The sequence below is a fragment of the Micropterus salmoides genome, unplaced genomic scaffold (assembly GCF_014851395.1).
Source record: "Micropterus salmoides isolate LMB-PRFRI ecotype aquatic unplaced genomic scaffold, ASM1485139v1 Ms_hic_scaffold_12, whole genome shotgun sequence".
NCBI classification, from domain to species: domain Eukaryota; kingdom Metazoa; phylum Chordata; class Actinopteri; order Centrarchiformes; family Centrarchidae; genus Micropterus; species Micropterus salmoides.
Genome location: NW_024040263.1, coordinates 9,092,862 through 9,106,333, shown reverse-complemented (window position 1 = coordinate 9,106,333; position 13,472 = coordinate 9,092,862). Strand labels below are relative to the sequence as shown.

Here is a 13,472-nt window from a genome sequence, read left to right as displayed (position 1 = left end):
TATGCGGTTTTAAAATTAATTGGGGAAAAAACAGAAAATGGATCATTACTTTTCCTTATCTACATGAGAACGTTGAATGTTGAACATATTTACACTTATCCAAGTGTCAACTTACTGTGAAGTCAGTTTGGAGCATATTGTAGACAATGATACTATTTTTTTTTTTTCGTCACTTGGCTTACTGCCCAGCAAGCCAAGTCTACCTTAACTTTGGATTCACTATTTGTTTTGCACAATTTTTTTGTGCACCTGTAAGCCTGTCTTGTTCTCTCCTTTTCGTTCCTCACTCACAAACACACATGGACTGTCTCTCTTTTCTTACAGGCAGTGGTGTCAGAGCAGGTTGATGCTGCAGTTCAGAGGTTTAGCCCTGATTCTGACCGAGCCTCCACCCGAGGCTCAGATCCCAGGCCAGAGAATAAGACCCTTCAACGCAGATCCACCAGTTCCGTCAGGAGGCAGCAGGTAGGTTAGCACACACTACTGCCAATTATGTCAAAGACAGCACGTGGGTGAGCAGCACACTTATCCATTACCATTCGCTCAGATTAGATCAAAGCCATAGAAAAGGGATATGAAGGAAATGGTCTGTTGAGAATCATGTGATTTATCAGACCCTGCCTCTGCCAACCTTTGTCCTGAAATCCCCAACACACACACACACACACACACAAATGACCCTCCTACTGTGACCAAGCCGACGTGTGCTGCTGGTTTCACGCATGCCTTGGGCTCAGGCACTGGCTAATTTACCGCTTCAGCAGTACATTATGAACAAGAAAGAAGCTTTTGATCTTCTCAGTATTCCACTCATAAGTTTGGCAGGACATGTTTCTAAATGACCTCACTCCTCTAAAGCTGGCCTGAAGACACATTGTTTGATTTATACAGCTGTCCTCATTATGGCTTCAGTAGAAGTGCTACTGTTCTGGTAGTTTATACATGTAATGTCATTATTTTGTACAAAATAAGTAAACAGTATTGACATCATTTGATGTGCTTCCTTTTTCTGGAGGCTCTACTATTTTTGCCCTAGGACACACGCACGCACGCACACACACACACACACATTCCGTTGTTACGCACCCACTATTAATTATTAAGAAATGTGCAAAATTTTGATCCTGTTGCCAATACTTTAAATTAGAGTGGGGCCATAATGCGTTTTTCAGCCAATGCATTTTTGATACTTTACTACGCTGAATAAGAACATTATCTGACTCATAAGAGTTTAAATCAGTGAGTTTAACAGAGTGCACATGCTGTCCTTTTCAATAGGAACCAAACTTCAAAATCAAGTGAACTAGTTTTCACTCAACCAGCCATGTTGCATTGTGGCATGTTCATCTCTTTAACCAACATTTGATTCTTCTTCTTTCCGCTAAGTCAAAAGAGTTGTAAAACCTATGATGGCTTTAGATAAATAAACATCATATCACCTTCATCAATCATGATAAACCTTAGTGTTGTTAAAAACACGAATATTTTGAGTAGTTGTGATGTTTGAAATACACCATAAACTTGTTATGCTTCATTACACAAATCTGCAAGGTCAAAAGCTGATGAAATGAGCCTTCTGTGCAGCCCACTGCTACCACCTAGGACACAATTTGCAGCTCTTTCAGTAAGTGCCTAAAGTGAAATGTGATTATTATCTGAGGCAATGAGCAGTTCACAGTGGTACATGGCATGCAATTTGCCACATACAGTAAGTGTTAAACTGATATTTTCAGGATTTGAATAAAGAAAAATTTACTTTGAATTACAAAAACCTGATTTGAAAAAAGTTAGTCAGCTTATTTGTAATTAATAAAAGTTACATTTATTAATATTTATATATTGATAAATGTTTTATATATTTTATTTATATAGATATGCCATAGAAATTAAATTAGTTATTTATTTAACAAATCATTTTAGTTTATTTCAGTGGTCCACTATGAGCATGTTGTAGTTAATGTTTTAATCATCCCTGTGCAGTTTCTCTTTCGAGCCACTCTAAGTATCTCACTACGTGAAGCACCTTCTGCCCTGACCAATCACTGAAACTCCACTGCCACCACGTCTGTCAGGGGACATACCAATCATTTGCACGGGCAGGCCTATCGCTTTTTATTCTAGTATTCTTGCTTTCTTCCCTGTGAAGATCACTCTGCTGCTGTGATAGTATTCCCTTCAGACCGTCTGACAGACACAGAATCCTTTAGGACTGTATGGTAGGATGAGACATGGATGTGGAAACCAAAATCAACTGAAATCACTTCTAAATCTCACCACAAATCCACTTCAGCATCTCCGATAAAGTGCAGCTCACAGTCCCACACAGAGCAAGGTTACGCCTCAGTGTTTAGATGTTTATATTGCAAAACTCTACCAGCTAGGTTACCCCTCAGTCACAAAACATCTGTGACTCACAGCGCGAGAATGGGTCCATTTGATTGCTATGTATGCTGGTGTCACATCAGCTGGGTGGAGATGATTCGCGCCACCAGTTGGCGTTATCAGTAATACATTTGTTTTTCACTGCGTGACAAAAGGGATGTGTGTCGTGAAAGCGTGTGAAAAAGACGACTCATGCAATTGACAGTTGTCTGGCACTTGAGATACCTCTCAGAGGACTGGGGTTACCCTGGTAACCAAACATTTTCAAGAAGTTTGCACAGCGTCACTTTCGTTGCATCTCACCATGTTGTTTACCTGAAACTTTCAGTTCTCAGGTTACCTGCTCTTACATTAGTCAGTTGTTTGGCAGTGTATCTTGGTCTTTAGAATTGTTATGCTCCTTTTCAATAGATTTTTCTTTGAGCAATGGTGTACTTTTGGTGTGTGTGTGTGTGCGCGTGCTCGCGTGCGTGCGTGCACGCGCACAACATTCCTATTTGCCCGAGAACCTGAACAAGTTCAGCTTTGAAAGCTCCAGACGCACACATGACACGCTGCTGCAATCATAAAGAAGCCCATTGATGACAGTGACCCCTCTTTCTGGGAGATGTCGAGAGAGCGGGTGGAAGAGAGGTGAAGAGAGGAGGGAGGCAGTCTATGAAATGTTTCTTCTTTGCTCCACAGCCAGTGACATTGACCCCTCAGTAAATAGAAGTTTTACTCTTGCTTGCATACAGACTCTGTTTATATACAGGCCTCTCTCCTCATTTCCCTCGTACAGTATGCCCTCCTCCTCTCCATCTGCATTGCACTCTCATGTTTACAGAGCTATTAGAGGGTGCGATGCACAGGTCAGGTCATGGCCGCCAACCAGCTGCCGAGCTGAGGTAGACAGCGGGCACATCTTTCTTTGCCTCATGTTCTCTGCTTTTTATCTTTAGGCCTGTCTTGTGGAACATAAACAACAATGTCACAACATAGAGCCTCCCACACAAACAGAAGGCATTCATGTGTCTTCTGAACCTGCGGCAGACAGGCGTCCAACTGGACCATAGAGAACATCTGCAGCAAATTTGAACTTGACTCTGTCATTTGTCAGTGTCACAATGCCATCTTTTTCTATGCTCCTTCAGACAAAGTACACTGTATGCTGTATGTATCTTGATCTCACACAGAGAAATCATTATTAAATAAATCCTACCCAAAAAACCTATTTAGAATACATCATCAGCAGTCATGCTTTATGGTTGATTATCTTTACTTTTAAGTTTAGGGCTTTTAGTTGATTTGGATTCCCCTTTTGGCCTCTCTGTTTCCCCTGTGCACATACAGGCAAAGCCAGTTGGCCTGCCACTCATCAGGAATATGCAGATAAATCTGCTAATTAGTTGCATAGAGTCATTAAGACTGAGTTAGAACACATGGTTGGCACGCGTGTAGGCATGATAGCACAACCGGGCACAGCAGGTCGCTGGAGTCAACTGTAGCCCTAGGGCACATTCCCAAACACACTAGCATACTTAGAAATTTGTGTCACAGACAAATGATTTTCACAAACATGCATTCTGTAGTGACAAAATGAGAATAAACATTTACATCACATTTTCATAATATCAAACCACTTTTTCGGCTGGCATTTTTCATTGCCGATAAATGTACAGTATTTGCATCTCTAATTGCCTTTGCAGTTTCTATTGTGCCTAGCAGTTTTTGCCTCTCCCATGCAGGATTCACATTGCGTACCCACGCACAAGGTATTCATAGAAAATGATATATAGTAGATGTGGAGTAACAGACTAAAGTGGTTGCATGTGTGCATTTTACATAATGTGTTGTTGTGTAGGACAACATTGTTGTCTGTCCTCTTAGTGTTGAAAAACTTTATGCAGAGAATCCTCACAGCCCACAGTTTGTTTGCTTGCATCGAAAACAAATTTGTGAGTTGCTGAGTAAGCCCTCAAGACGTGTTTGGTGTCCCCTGTGGTTGAATCATGTATCATTTTGAATGGAACACTGGGACCTGTATTATTATAATCCACTTGCCGTTTCTACCATTAACCACAGGTGTCGCCAAATCAACCAGGGCTGAAGTCTTTAGTTTCATAAGTTTGATGAACAACAAAGCTTTTAACAGCCATCAGAACACATTTTGCAAGGGAGGGGGCGTATTGATCCACCATCTTATTATAATCCTGCTCACTCCACCACCACCTTCTCCTGTACTCTTCATCCACTCCAGCCCAAGGACTGTTGTACGTTTAGTCGCATTGCATATTTTAGCCTGCCATCTGGTCAGCCCTGCTTGCATCGCAGGGGGCCTCATATCCTCCCATATTCATATTCCACTACCATATTGTTCCCACTGCTTTCTTACCGTGCGGCCCCAGCACTTATCCATTTCTTTATTTATTTCTAGAGAAGAGGCTGGCTAGCAACTTGCACCCCCCCTCCTAATCGGCGGTTCTTCCAGTTGTCCTATCAAGTGTAACCTGGAGGCCCCTAGTAGAGCAATTAGAGCGGCCTCCCTGCCCACCTCTTGTAATGAAGCCCAGCACATTCTGGAATCTATAGCCCCTTTAGACTCCCCTAATGGGACATCATTATTGTCAAAGAAACAATGTAAATGGAAATGAACATACTCATTAGCCAGTCGCAGGGAGAAACCTTTGCCGCTCTCAGCTTGCAACTCTCGCTTCCAAACACACACACAACTGAACCTCCTCCCTTCAGCGTATGCGGACTGCTGCTCCAGCTCGCTTTATCCCTCTGGTAGCATGTTTGTTTGTGTGTGCATATGTGTGCACCGAAGAAGACAATGTGCATGTTTTACCCAAGGTGAGAGGGGAAGGGAGTGAACACGGATAATTCCGTTATTGGCATTCACTCAGTGTTTTCTACAGATGTTAATTGTTGCATGGGTTTGTGCCTGTGTGTTTAAGTGAAGTGTACTCAAGTTCTCACCCCCTTGCTTCTTTGCTTACCTGTCCCAGGGCGCACCTTTGTTGCGGTCTAGGTCTCTGTCCCCAGCCGGCAGTGTGGAGTTGGGTAGTGGAGGGAGAAAAGGAGCAGAACAGAGGATTGAAGACCTTGAGGAGCTGCTGCAATTGAAGGTAACTAGCTATCATAAATGAATACACATAATGTCCTCTCTTTTTCTCTTGTCTACATTAATCTATGTATCCCCAACTATTCTTTGTGGTTTATTCAAACTGTATGTCCATGTTCTTACGTCCTCTTTTCTTTTTCCACACATGGCAGTGGCCATTGACTGTCAGTGACTTTGAACAACTTAAAGCTATTGTTTGCTGAATAGGTCACATTCAGTGGCATAGCGGTGTCCAGCTGAGTACCTCCAGTGTGAGGCACTAGAGAGACCTAATGGAGCTTCTTGTTGCTCCGGCCACTATCTTACATATGATTGCTGCTATCAGCTGCTGGGTTATAGGAAGGTCTGCAGCACTGTAACAGTCACAGTCTCCAAAAGGTTCAATTGCACTAGTGCTGCCACTGCCTCCTCCATGACCTTCTCTTACAGAGTCTTTCTCTCACACACACACACACAGAGCATGCGTTGGCAGCGAAGCAGCAGGAGAGGAGCTGCTCTGGTGAAAGTGGATGCAGCAGGCTTTTTTCTCCTTAAACGAATCAGCTTTATTGGTCTTTTAACCTTCACATGCTCTGACATCTTTCTTCTTCTATTTTTCATTCCCATGTCTTTAATTTTCTCTCTCTCAAATTAAAATACACTTAATTCTCACCTCTCCCATAGGTTAAAGGTCTCAAAATTGGACTTAATTTCTTGTATGTCAGCAGTATATTATGTTATTATATATTTTCCACTGCCATCTTCTTTCTGTTTTTTATTTGCACTTTCCCCTAAAGCTGTCCTCCTCCTTGCCTTGTTTTTTTTATCCTTTCCATCTTTCAGGCTGACCAGTGAGTGAGTGATTATGCAGAGGTCATCTCCCTTTGAACACAATCCCAGGAACACATTAGACACTATTTTCTTGTCAGATCTGAAGTGTCTGAGTTACATCACAGGCAGACACCCAGTCAGACGGTAATGCTCAATGTAGGTTCAGACGACACGCATGACTGTCTTAGTTAATGGTGCCATTTACGTGTCTGCCAAGGGGCGTTTAGCATAGGTATGCACAGAAAAATCGTTATTCGCAATGCAAATATGCGACCACATTAATGAGGGTGTTAGTTCACAGCATGATTTAGTGGTTATGTCCTTTGCTTGGATCTGGCATTGAGCAACATGCCCTCGCTCAGCTACAGTTGAGACCTCACCTCAGTACAGTACTTCACTCTGTCCTGTCCATTGTTCTCCAGTTGATCCTATCCAATTCTTTCAAATAGACTGCCTTTCAAATTGGGTACGCCCAGCCTGTACCATTGACATGTTGACCTTACCAGCTAACAGCAGCAGACAAACAAACAATTCTCATAATAATGGCCTCTTTTTTTTCTTCCACACACTTTCAAGTAAACAGTAGCTGTTGCTGTGTAATTATTTTTCAGCTTGAGAACGTCCACAGATGTGTATGCTGGCTGAGTAAGGGCGTGTATTGATCGGTGGGCAAGGGTCTGTGGCCTGATGACCAGAGCTGGGCTGCACAGAGGAAGCTCTATAAGCAGCCTGGGAAGCCATGATGTGGCTAATGCCCTGCCACTTGCTCCATCCTCCCACCCCATTCAGTCTGCCTCAACTCTTCTGTGTCCTCCCCCAGCTCCTAGTTCCACCAGTTAACACTGCCCTGGTCTGGCCCCTTTCATTAGAGTCCTGTTTTTGAGAGGTTGGGGGCAGCTTGAAGGGGCTGAGGATGTCTTGCAGATGTCCTCTGTGAATAATCCGTGGTAGGGAAAATCCATACTTGTCACATTGGCAGTGTGAATGCGTATCGTGTGTGTATGTGTATGTGAGCACACCCGTTGTGTGTCCGCTGCATGTTTGTGTGCTCCCTGTGTTCTCTTTGTCCTTGTTAATAATAACAGGGCTGAGGGCTCGCATTTCCCTCTCTGCAGGGCAGCCGTGTCATATCAGCAGTAAACAAGCTCCTTCCCTTCAGAAAGCACTCGACAACTCTCCCTAGCCCTGGCCACTCAAGCAGAAACCTGTCCTGCACTCTTCCTTTCACTTTCTCTTTTGCTTTGCTCTCTCTTTCCTCTCTTTCTAATTTCTCTGTTCTCTCTTTCTCTTTCCTCTATTTTCACCAGCTGCTTTTCTCTCTTCCTTTGCTCTCTTTCCACCTCTGTTTGTCCTGCCTGTTGAAAGTGTTTTCTCCATCGCCCTCGCTGTTAAGGTCAGTGTGATGGGGAGGAGGGGTGCCCCTGACAAGAAAAATCTATATGTTGTCTTCTCTTACTCCTTCTTTAAAGCTGGAGCCCAATCTCGCTGTGTTTTAATAGCTGTCAACAACAGTGTCAGCAACAAACCCAAACCCTACAACCCCCTCCAACACAACACGTGCTGCTCATCAGTTGGAAACTCCAGAGAGTGAGTTTCTTTGCTGGTTAAAGAGTGTGTGTGTGTGTGTGTCAGCTTGGTGTTCTGTGGCCCCATTGACTCGTCGTGTAAATTTCGTTCTTTAATGATGTCTCAGTTTCCCACTGAGAGTGGAAGTACTTGTCAACGAGGAAGGCGAAGAGAGAAAAGAATCTGGACCTGCTGGTTTCTGCAAGGCAAAGGTGTTTCCGTTGTACACCTGTTTAAATATTTAGACATTGAGGGGCTTTTTTCAGCTTCCCTGCCACACTGCTGTGCCAGTATACATGAAGCTGACTTTTTTCAATGAAGTTATGTTTCATTTGACATGTACAACTTTTTTTGGGGGGGGGGCCTTGTCTGTGCCTTACAGATGAAGGAGAATGATGAGCTGAGGAGAGCTCATGATAAACGCCGTGAACGCCTGTGTCTGATTCAGACCAACTACAGGACAGTCAGAGACCAGCTGAAAGAGATGGAGAAATCAAATGGCTTGTGAGTACACACTTTATTGTTAATGTAAAAAACAAAAATGATTGTCACACAACACTGGGGAAAATGTGACAAAATTGATATTGCACACTCATAAAAAGATTCATAAAACACAGTAGCAGCAGCAGCAGTCAGTAAAAGATGTTTCAAAGCACGACTCACCTTGCCTTATGTTAAAAGCCCTTGTGAAATGCTACAACTGTCTGAAACCACTCACAAATAGTCTTAGGGCCTCATTGCTCTCCACATGTTGTCTGACAAGACCTGAGTGCTGGATTTGGGAAAGTGGGAGAAATTCCTTCCTTTGCCTTTTGAAAAGCTCAGAGGTTTTAAGCCCTGTCAATTTGGGCCATGCGTGTGCGCGCGCATCTCTTCTCCCTCAGCAATCATTAGGATGTGAGAGCCAGAGGCTGGAGGTGTCTGGTCCTGGGGGGTGCAAGGTGTTTGAGGAGGCCTGTGGAGGAAAGAGGGCCATTTCCTGCTTCAACCTGTTATCTTTACCAGAAACCACGGGATTTTTTTTACACAAAGTGGAAAATGTGCTGGAAAATGTCATTAATATAAGGGTCTTGTTCTCTCCATTGTCTCCACAAGTCTTTTCCCACTTTTTCTGTCTCTGTTTCTTCTCTCCAACAGTGTCGTTGAATCCATTTTAAAATGTAACTAAAGGTGCATATGTTTGGTGGCCACGCGGGAGCAAAGTGTTGACCCTGTCAGCTGTTTTCTCTCTGGGTTAATTAAAGAAAACAGCAGTGCAATGTGAGCCCGTGTGAAAGTGGAGTGAGGGAGAGCGCGTGTTCAGCGCTAGGCTCGACTCGGCTCATGTCAGCTCAGCGCGGCTCAACAGCATGTGTCTGAGACAGTGGGAACAAAGACAGAGAGATGTAGAGAGAGAGAAAACTCTGAGAGTCAACACCAGTTGTGCCACTGTTATACATTTTAGCAGGTTATCAAAGAAATTCTCTGCTTAGTGAAATAAATAAAGGTCTTGATTTTATGATAAAAAACATTTATCTTTATATAATAAGGCTGTGGTTAAGAATAAAAAGATAAGAAGACCTACAAATCCATAATAAGTTTGTAGTATCATTGTCAGTGTATCTGTATTTCATGACTGATTTGACATAAAATTGATGCAATAGGCAGCTTTGCCCTTTTCAGTCAGAGCCCACCATGGCACCAGCCAGTCACTCAATGTTATGATCCTGGCATTCATTTGGCATTAAGCCCCATCCTTAAATAGCTGTTAAACCCACTGGGGTAATGCCAGCCTGAATGAGAGACAATAGAAAATGACTTAAATACTCCCATTAGTGCTGGGAAATCAGGGCCCTAACAAGTCAGTTGGGATAGGCGTTGAGTCTCATTGCATTTCCAGCTTGTTAGGGATTTCCCTGTAGCTTCCATGCTGTGTTGTTGCCTTTTTGGAAAGATGCGGGAGGGGGCGTTTTTGTTCCCTTTTGTGTGTAGGACCAAAAGATGAGACTGTGACTCCCTCCTTACCTGCCACAAACATATTCCTGTACTTCAGTTATTGTATAAGCCAAATTAAATATATTCGTGTTAGACACCAACATAATTTTTCTATACCTTCCAGATTTTAGTTTCCCTCATATCAATCTTCACCTCTCATCTGCAGAATAAGGTATTGAGTTAGACAATTGCTTGCTGTACGGCAAGCTGCTGAGTGACATCACCAATGTGTGTGATAACCAGTCCCGCCCTAGATAGAACTACCAGCCAATCATAAAGCAGACGAAAGATCCATTGGCTCATTAGCATGCAGGTGGTGCGCAGTTGACCAGTCCCAGTGAAACCACCCTGCCATTCACCATTACTACCATATTTTCCAAAAATGGCATGGAGAGGGGAAAAAAGCCAACTTCATATTTATATTAGAGAAGGGAAAAAGTTTTTTAATCAGACTGGGGATGATGGGGGTGAGCAAATAAAATTAAAGGTTATTAAAGCATCCGTACTCTGATCAAAGTTGCGCCCATAAACAGATTCCCCCTGAATCAGAGCAATTAGCCGCAGCGGCGTGGAAAAGTTCTCTCTATTTCCTCCTGCTTAATAATGGAAACTAGGATACCATAGGGGAGAAAGCACTGAGGCCTGGAGAAGATAGCTCTCTCATGGCTCCATGTTCAACAGCTTTCAGACCCACTGTAAACAAATTAAAATGTATAAAGCTTTACCGTGACTTAATAAAGCTTCATACACCTTTCATAAGGAATGCAGTTGATACACTACATACCTAAAAATCACAGAGAGAATTAAAACAGAGCTGTGGGTAAAATATCATGTACTTTTACAGCTCCAGGCAGTGTTAAGATAGTTTTGGCTGAATTCACTGCGTGCTTGCAGTAGAATGAGTAAAAGTGTATCAATCTCTGTGACTATACAGTGAGATTATCCCTTAAGTAGCTTTGCATTCTGGGAAACTAACTCATCACACACATACACTCAAACACTACGAAGGGCTCCAAATTGCTCACAGGGGCATTAGCAGTATTAAATGAAAACATTTGCCGTTCCTCAGTAGCCTCAACATCCCTGACACCAGGGTTTAACTAGTATTAGTGTAGCGTAGCTGTGTCTACATAGCCAATAATGACCATGGCAAAAAGAGCCCTCTGCAATAGCACTGACCCTCACAAACCATTTCCACACACCTACCTTATTGATTGAGTAAAAATGAGAAACTGTAGTGTGTGTCTGCATAATGTGTGTGACAAAAATGGTATTCTCCCCTCGCCTGCTACTTTTGCAGTCTGTGGATTTCTCACTAAAAGCAGTTTTAGTTTGCAAATGAAAGGCTAATTGGAATTGAATGTGTTGGACTAAGACTGATTGATGAGTTCTCAGGGATGTGCAGGGATGCAGTTGGGGGCAGTAGGGACTGTGTGTGTGTGTGTGTGTGTGAGAGAGAGAGAGTTGAATGGGATGTTCAATGGAGGGGATAGCTACTGAGCACAAAGTGTCATTAAGTATTCATAAGTGAGGTGTAGACATTTGAATGACCTCGTTTGCGAGTATGTTTTTGCCATTATTTACATTTGCATGGCACACAGGGAATGGTCCACCGCCCTGCCACACGGGCAGTGCCCTGGGCTTTAAAAAACATGCATACGTGTGTGTGCATGATCTGCCACGGAAATGTCAAAGTCAAGGCTGCTCATTTGAATACTGCTAAAGATGGCTGAATAACAAAAACAGAGGGAGACTAAGGGGCCTTGTTACCCCATGTGAATTGGCCAGAGGCAGCAAGGTAATGTTGTACAGTAGCAATCATTTTCCCTTGTTAGTATGTTTGCTTTCCATGTGTGTGAAGCTATCTCTTCAATTTAAATGTATTCCTTTGCTTGCTTCTACATTTGTTCCTTTGGCTTATATATTGCGTATGTGTCCAGGCCAGGTGGAAGGACGCAGCGTGCAGAACCATGGCAGCTGAGACAAGAGGACAGTGATGCAGTGTGGAACGAGCTGGCCTACTTGAAAAACCTCACTAGGAAACTCTCCCTTGAAAAGTAAGTCACTTGCTGTCAAATAGATAATACCAGTGTTGAGTATGAGTACGTATGAGTGCGCACACACATTTGTTTAAAACTGTCTTTTTCTCTCTCACACGTGTACACCCATACTGACGCGCACTCCCACTGTCCCTTCTTGTTTGTGGGTGTTAAAATTTGAGGGTGCCCTTCCCATCTTCACAGCATCCACCTAGCCTTCCACATCATTACCAGCCAGCAGGGGCCAAAGCAAGATCATTAGACTCTGTGCTCATTTGTAAAATTGGCTGGACGAAAATTCACACATAAAAGGGCAGGAAGTAAAATCACATTATCAGAATCCCTGGCTGTGTCTTTGTGAAATAACTGCATTTTTAATTGAACATTTATGCCAACCTGTTGTCCTGTTGCTAGTGTTGTTAAGTGAGTGCTATAAGTCATTTTACATACCTATAGTCTGTAAACTGCAAGTGTTATTGGCTCAGAGTTGTGTGACTTTACTTTCTGCACGAGGTGCTTTTCATTTAATTACTTTATTTGTTACTTAGTTTTTCTTTTTCTCTTTCTGTCTGTCTTTCTTTCCTCCTGTTTTTGTCTTCTAGTCTGTCTCTGGGCGTAGTATAGCCATTGTCTTGTTTGATCTAGAGGAGCCCCTGCATCCGTACTACTAACGCTGACCCTCTATGATGTTATACAAAGCTTGGCCTAAAGCGTCCCTCCTATCTCCCCTAGCCTTCACCTCTCCTCACCTCTTCCCTCCTCTACGCTATACCTCTGTACCCTCCTCTTCCCCTCTTCCTACTTGTCTTCCCAGTTGCCTCCCTCTAGCTCTCTGTGATGCTGCAGTGGGCTGAGCCCAGAATTCTGGTACTTGCCCCCCACACCCTCTACTGCTTTCCCCTCTACTCACCCCCCTGCCCTGTCCTCCTAATCCCAGCTGAGCTCATTATGATATAGCCCGGCTGCCTCTCTCCAAGCCTGAGCTGTCCGAGCTAATTACAGGCTAGCAGCCCTAGTGCCGCCGATGCTGCCTGTTAAGGGATGTCCATCCGCCTGCCTGCCTGCCCGGCCACGACTAGAGCTGAGCAGAGCAGAGGACTGCTTGGTCGAGGGGGGGTGAGCAGGCTACAGTGAACACACAGGGTCCTTGGAACTGACCTGTGGAGGGAAACCATGAGGGATAGATAGCGGCTGGCCTCTTTCCTAGCTGTGTAACTGGCCTGTCCTCCGGGGTTAGTGTTGATCCCCTTTATGTGCCCCTGACGAGCTCCACCTCATCTCCTCCATTCCCGCCCCCAGGGCCCCTCCTTAGCCGGGTGGCTGGTGCAAAGTAAACTTGGCTGGGGTATTTAAACTTGTGCTTTAGGAAAAACTCTCTGTTCCAGGGCACGCATCTACACACACAAATTATACTGGCCATTTCTATTCCACCTCTCGCTTTAAAACCTGTTGTGAGAAGGAGCAGGAGTGAACAGATAGTCTTGTTGGGACTGCTATGGATGACGCCAGCTTAACCAAACAGCTTTACTTCTCTGCAATGCAAATTTATGTAGAGGGGCAACAGAGAAGGCAGAAAAGTGTGTCCATCATAGTGC

The 13,472-nt window shown here is 43.8% G+C and overlaps 1 protein-coding gene across 2 annotated transcripts in view; it reads left to right on the top strand.

Moving 5' to 3' along the window:
- Positions 1 to 13,472, top strand: part of cntln (centlein, centrosomal protein) — an 80,474-nt gene that overhangs the window by 20,999 nt on the left and 46,003 nt on the right. For both annotated transcript variants that reach the window (XM_038713218.1, XM_038713219.1), the window contains exons 10-13: positions 325 to 465; positions 5,373 to 5,492; positions 8,247 to 8,368; positions 11,779 to 11,895. In XM_038713218.1, the coding sequence (XP_038569146.1) occupies positions 325 to 465; positions 5,373 to 5,492; positions 8,247 to 8,368; positions 11,779 to 11,895 (500 nt within the window). The remainder of the gene's footprint in view (positions 1 to 324; positions 466 to 5,372; positions 5,493 to 8,246; positions 8,369 to 11,778; positions 11,896 to 13,472) is intronic.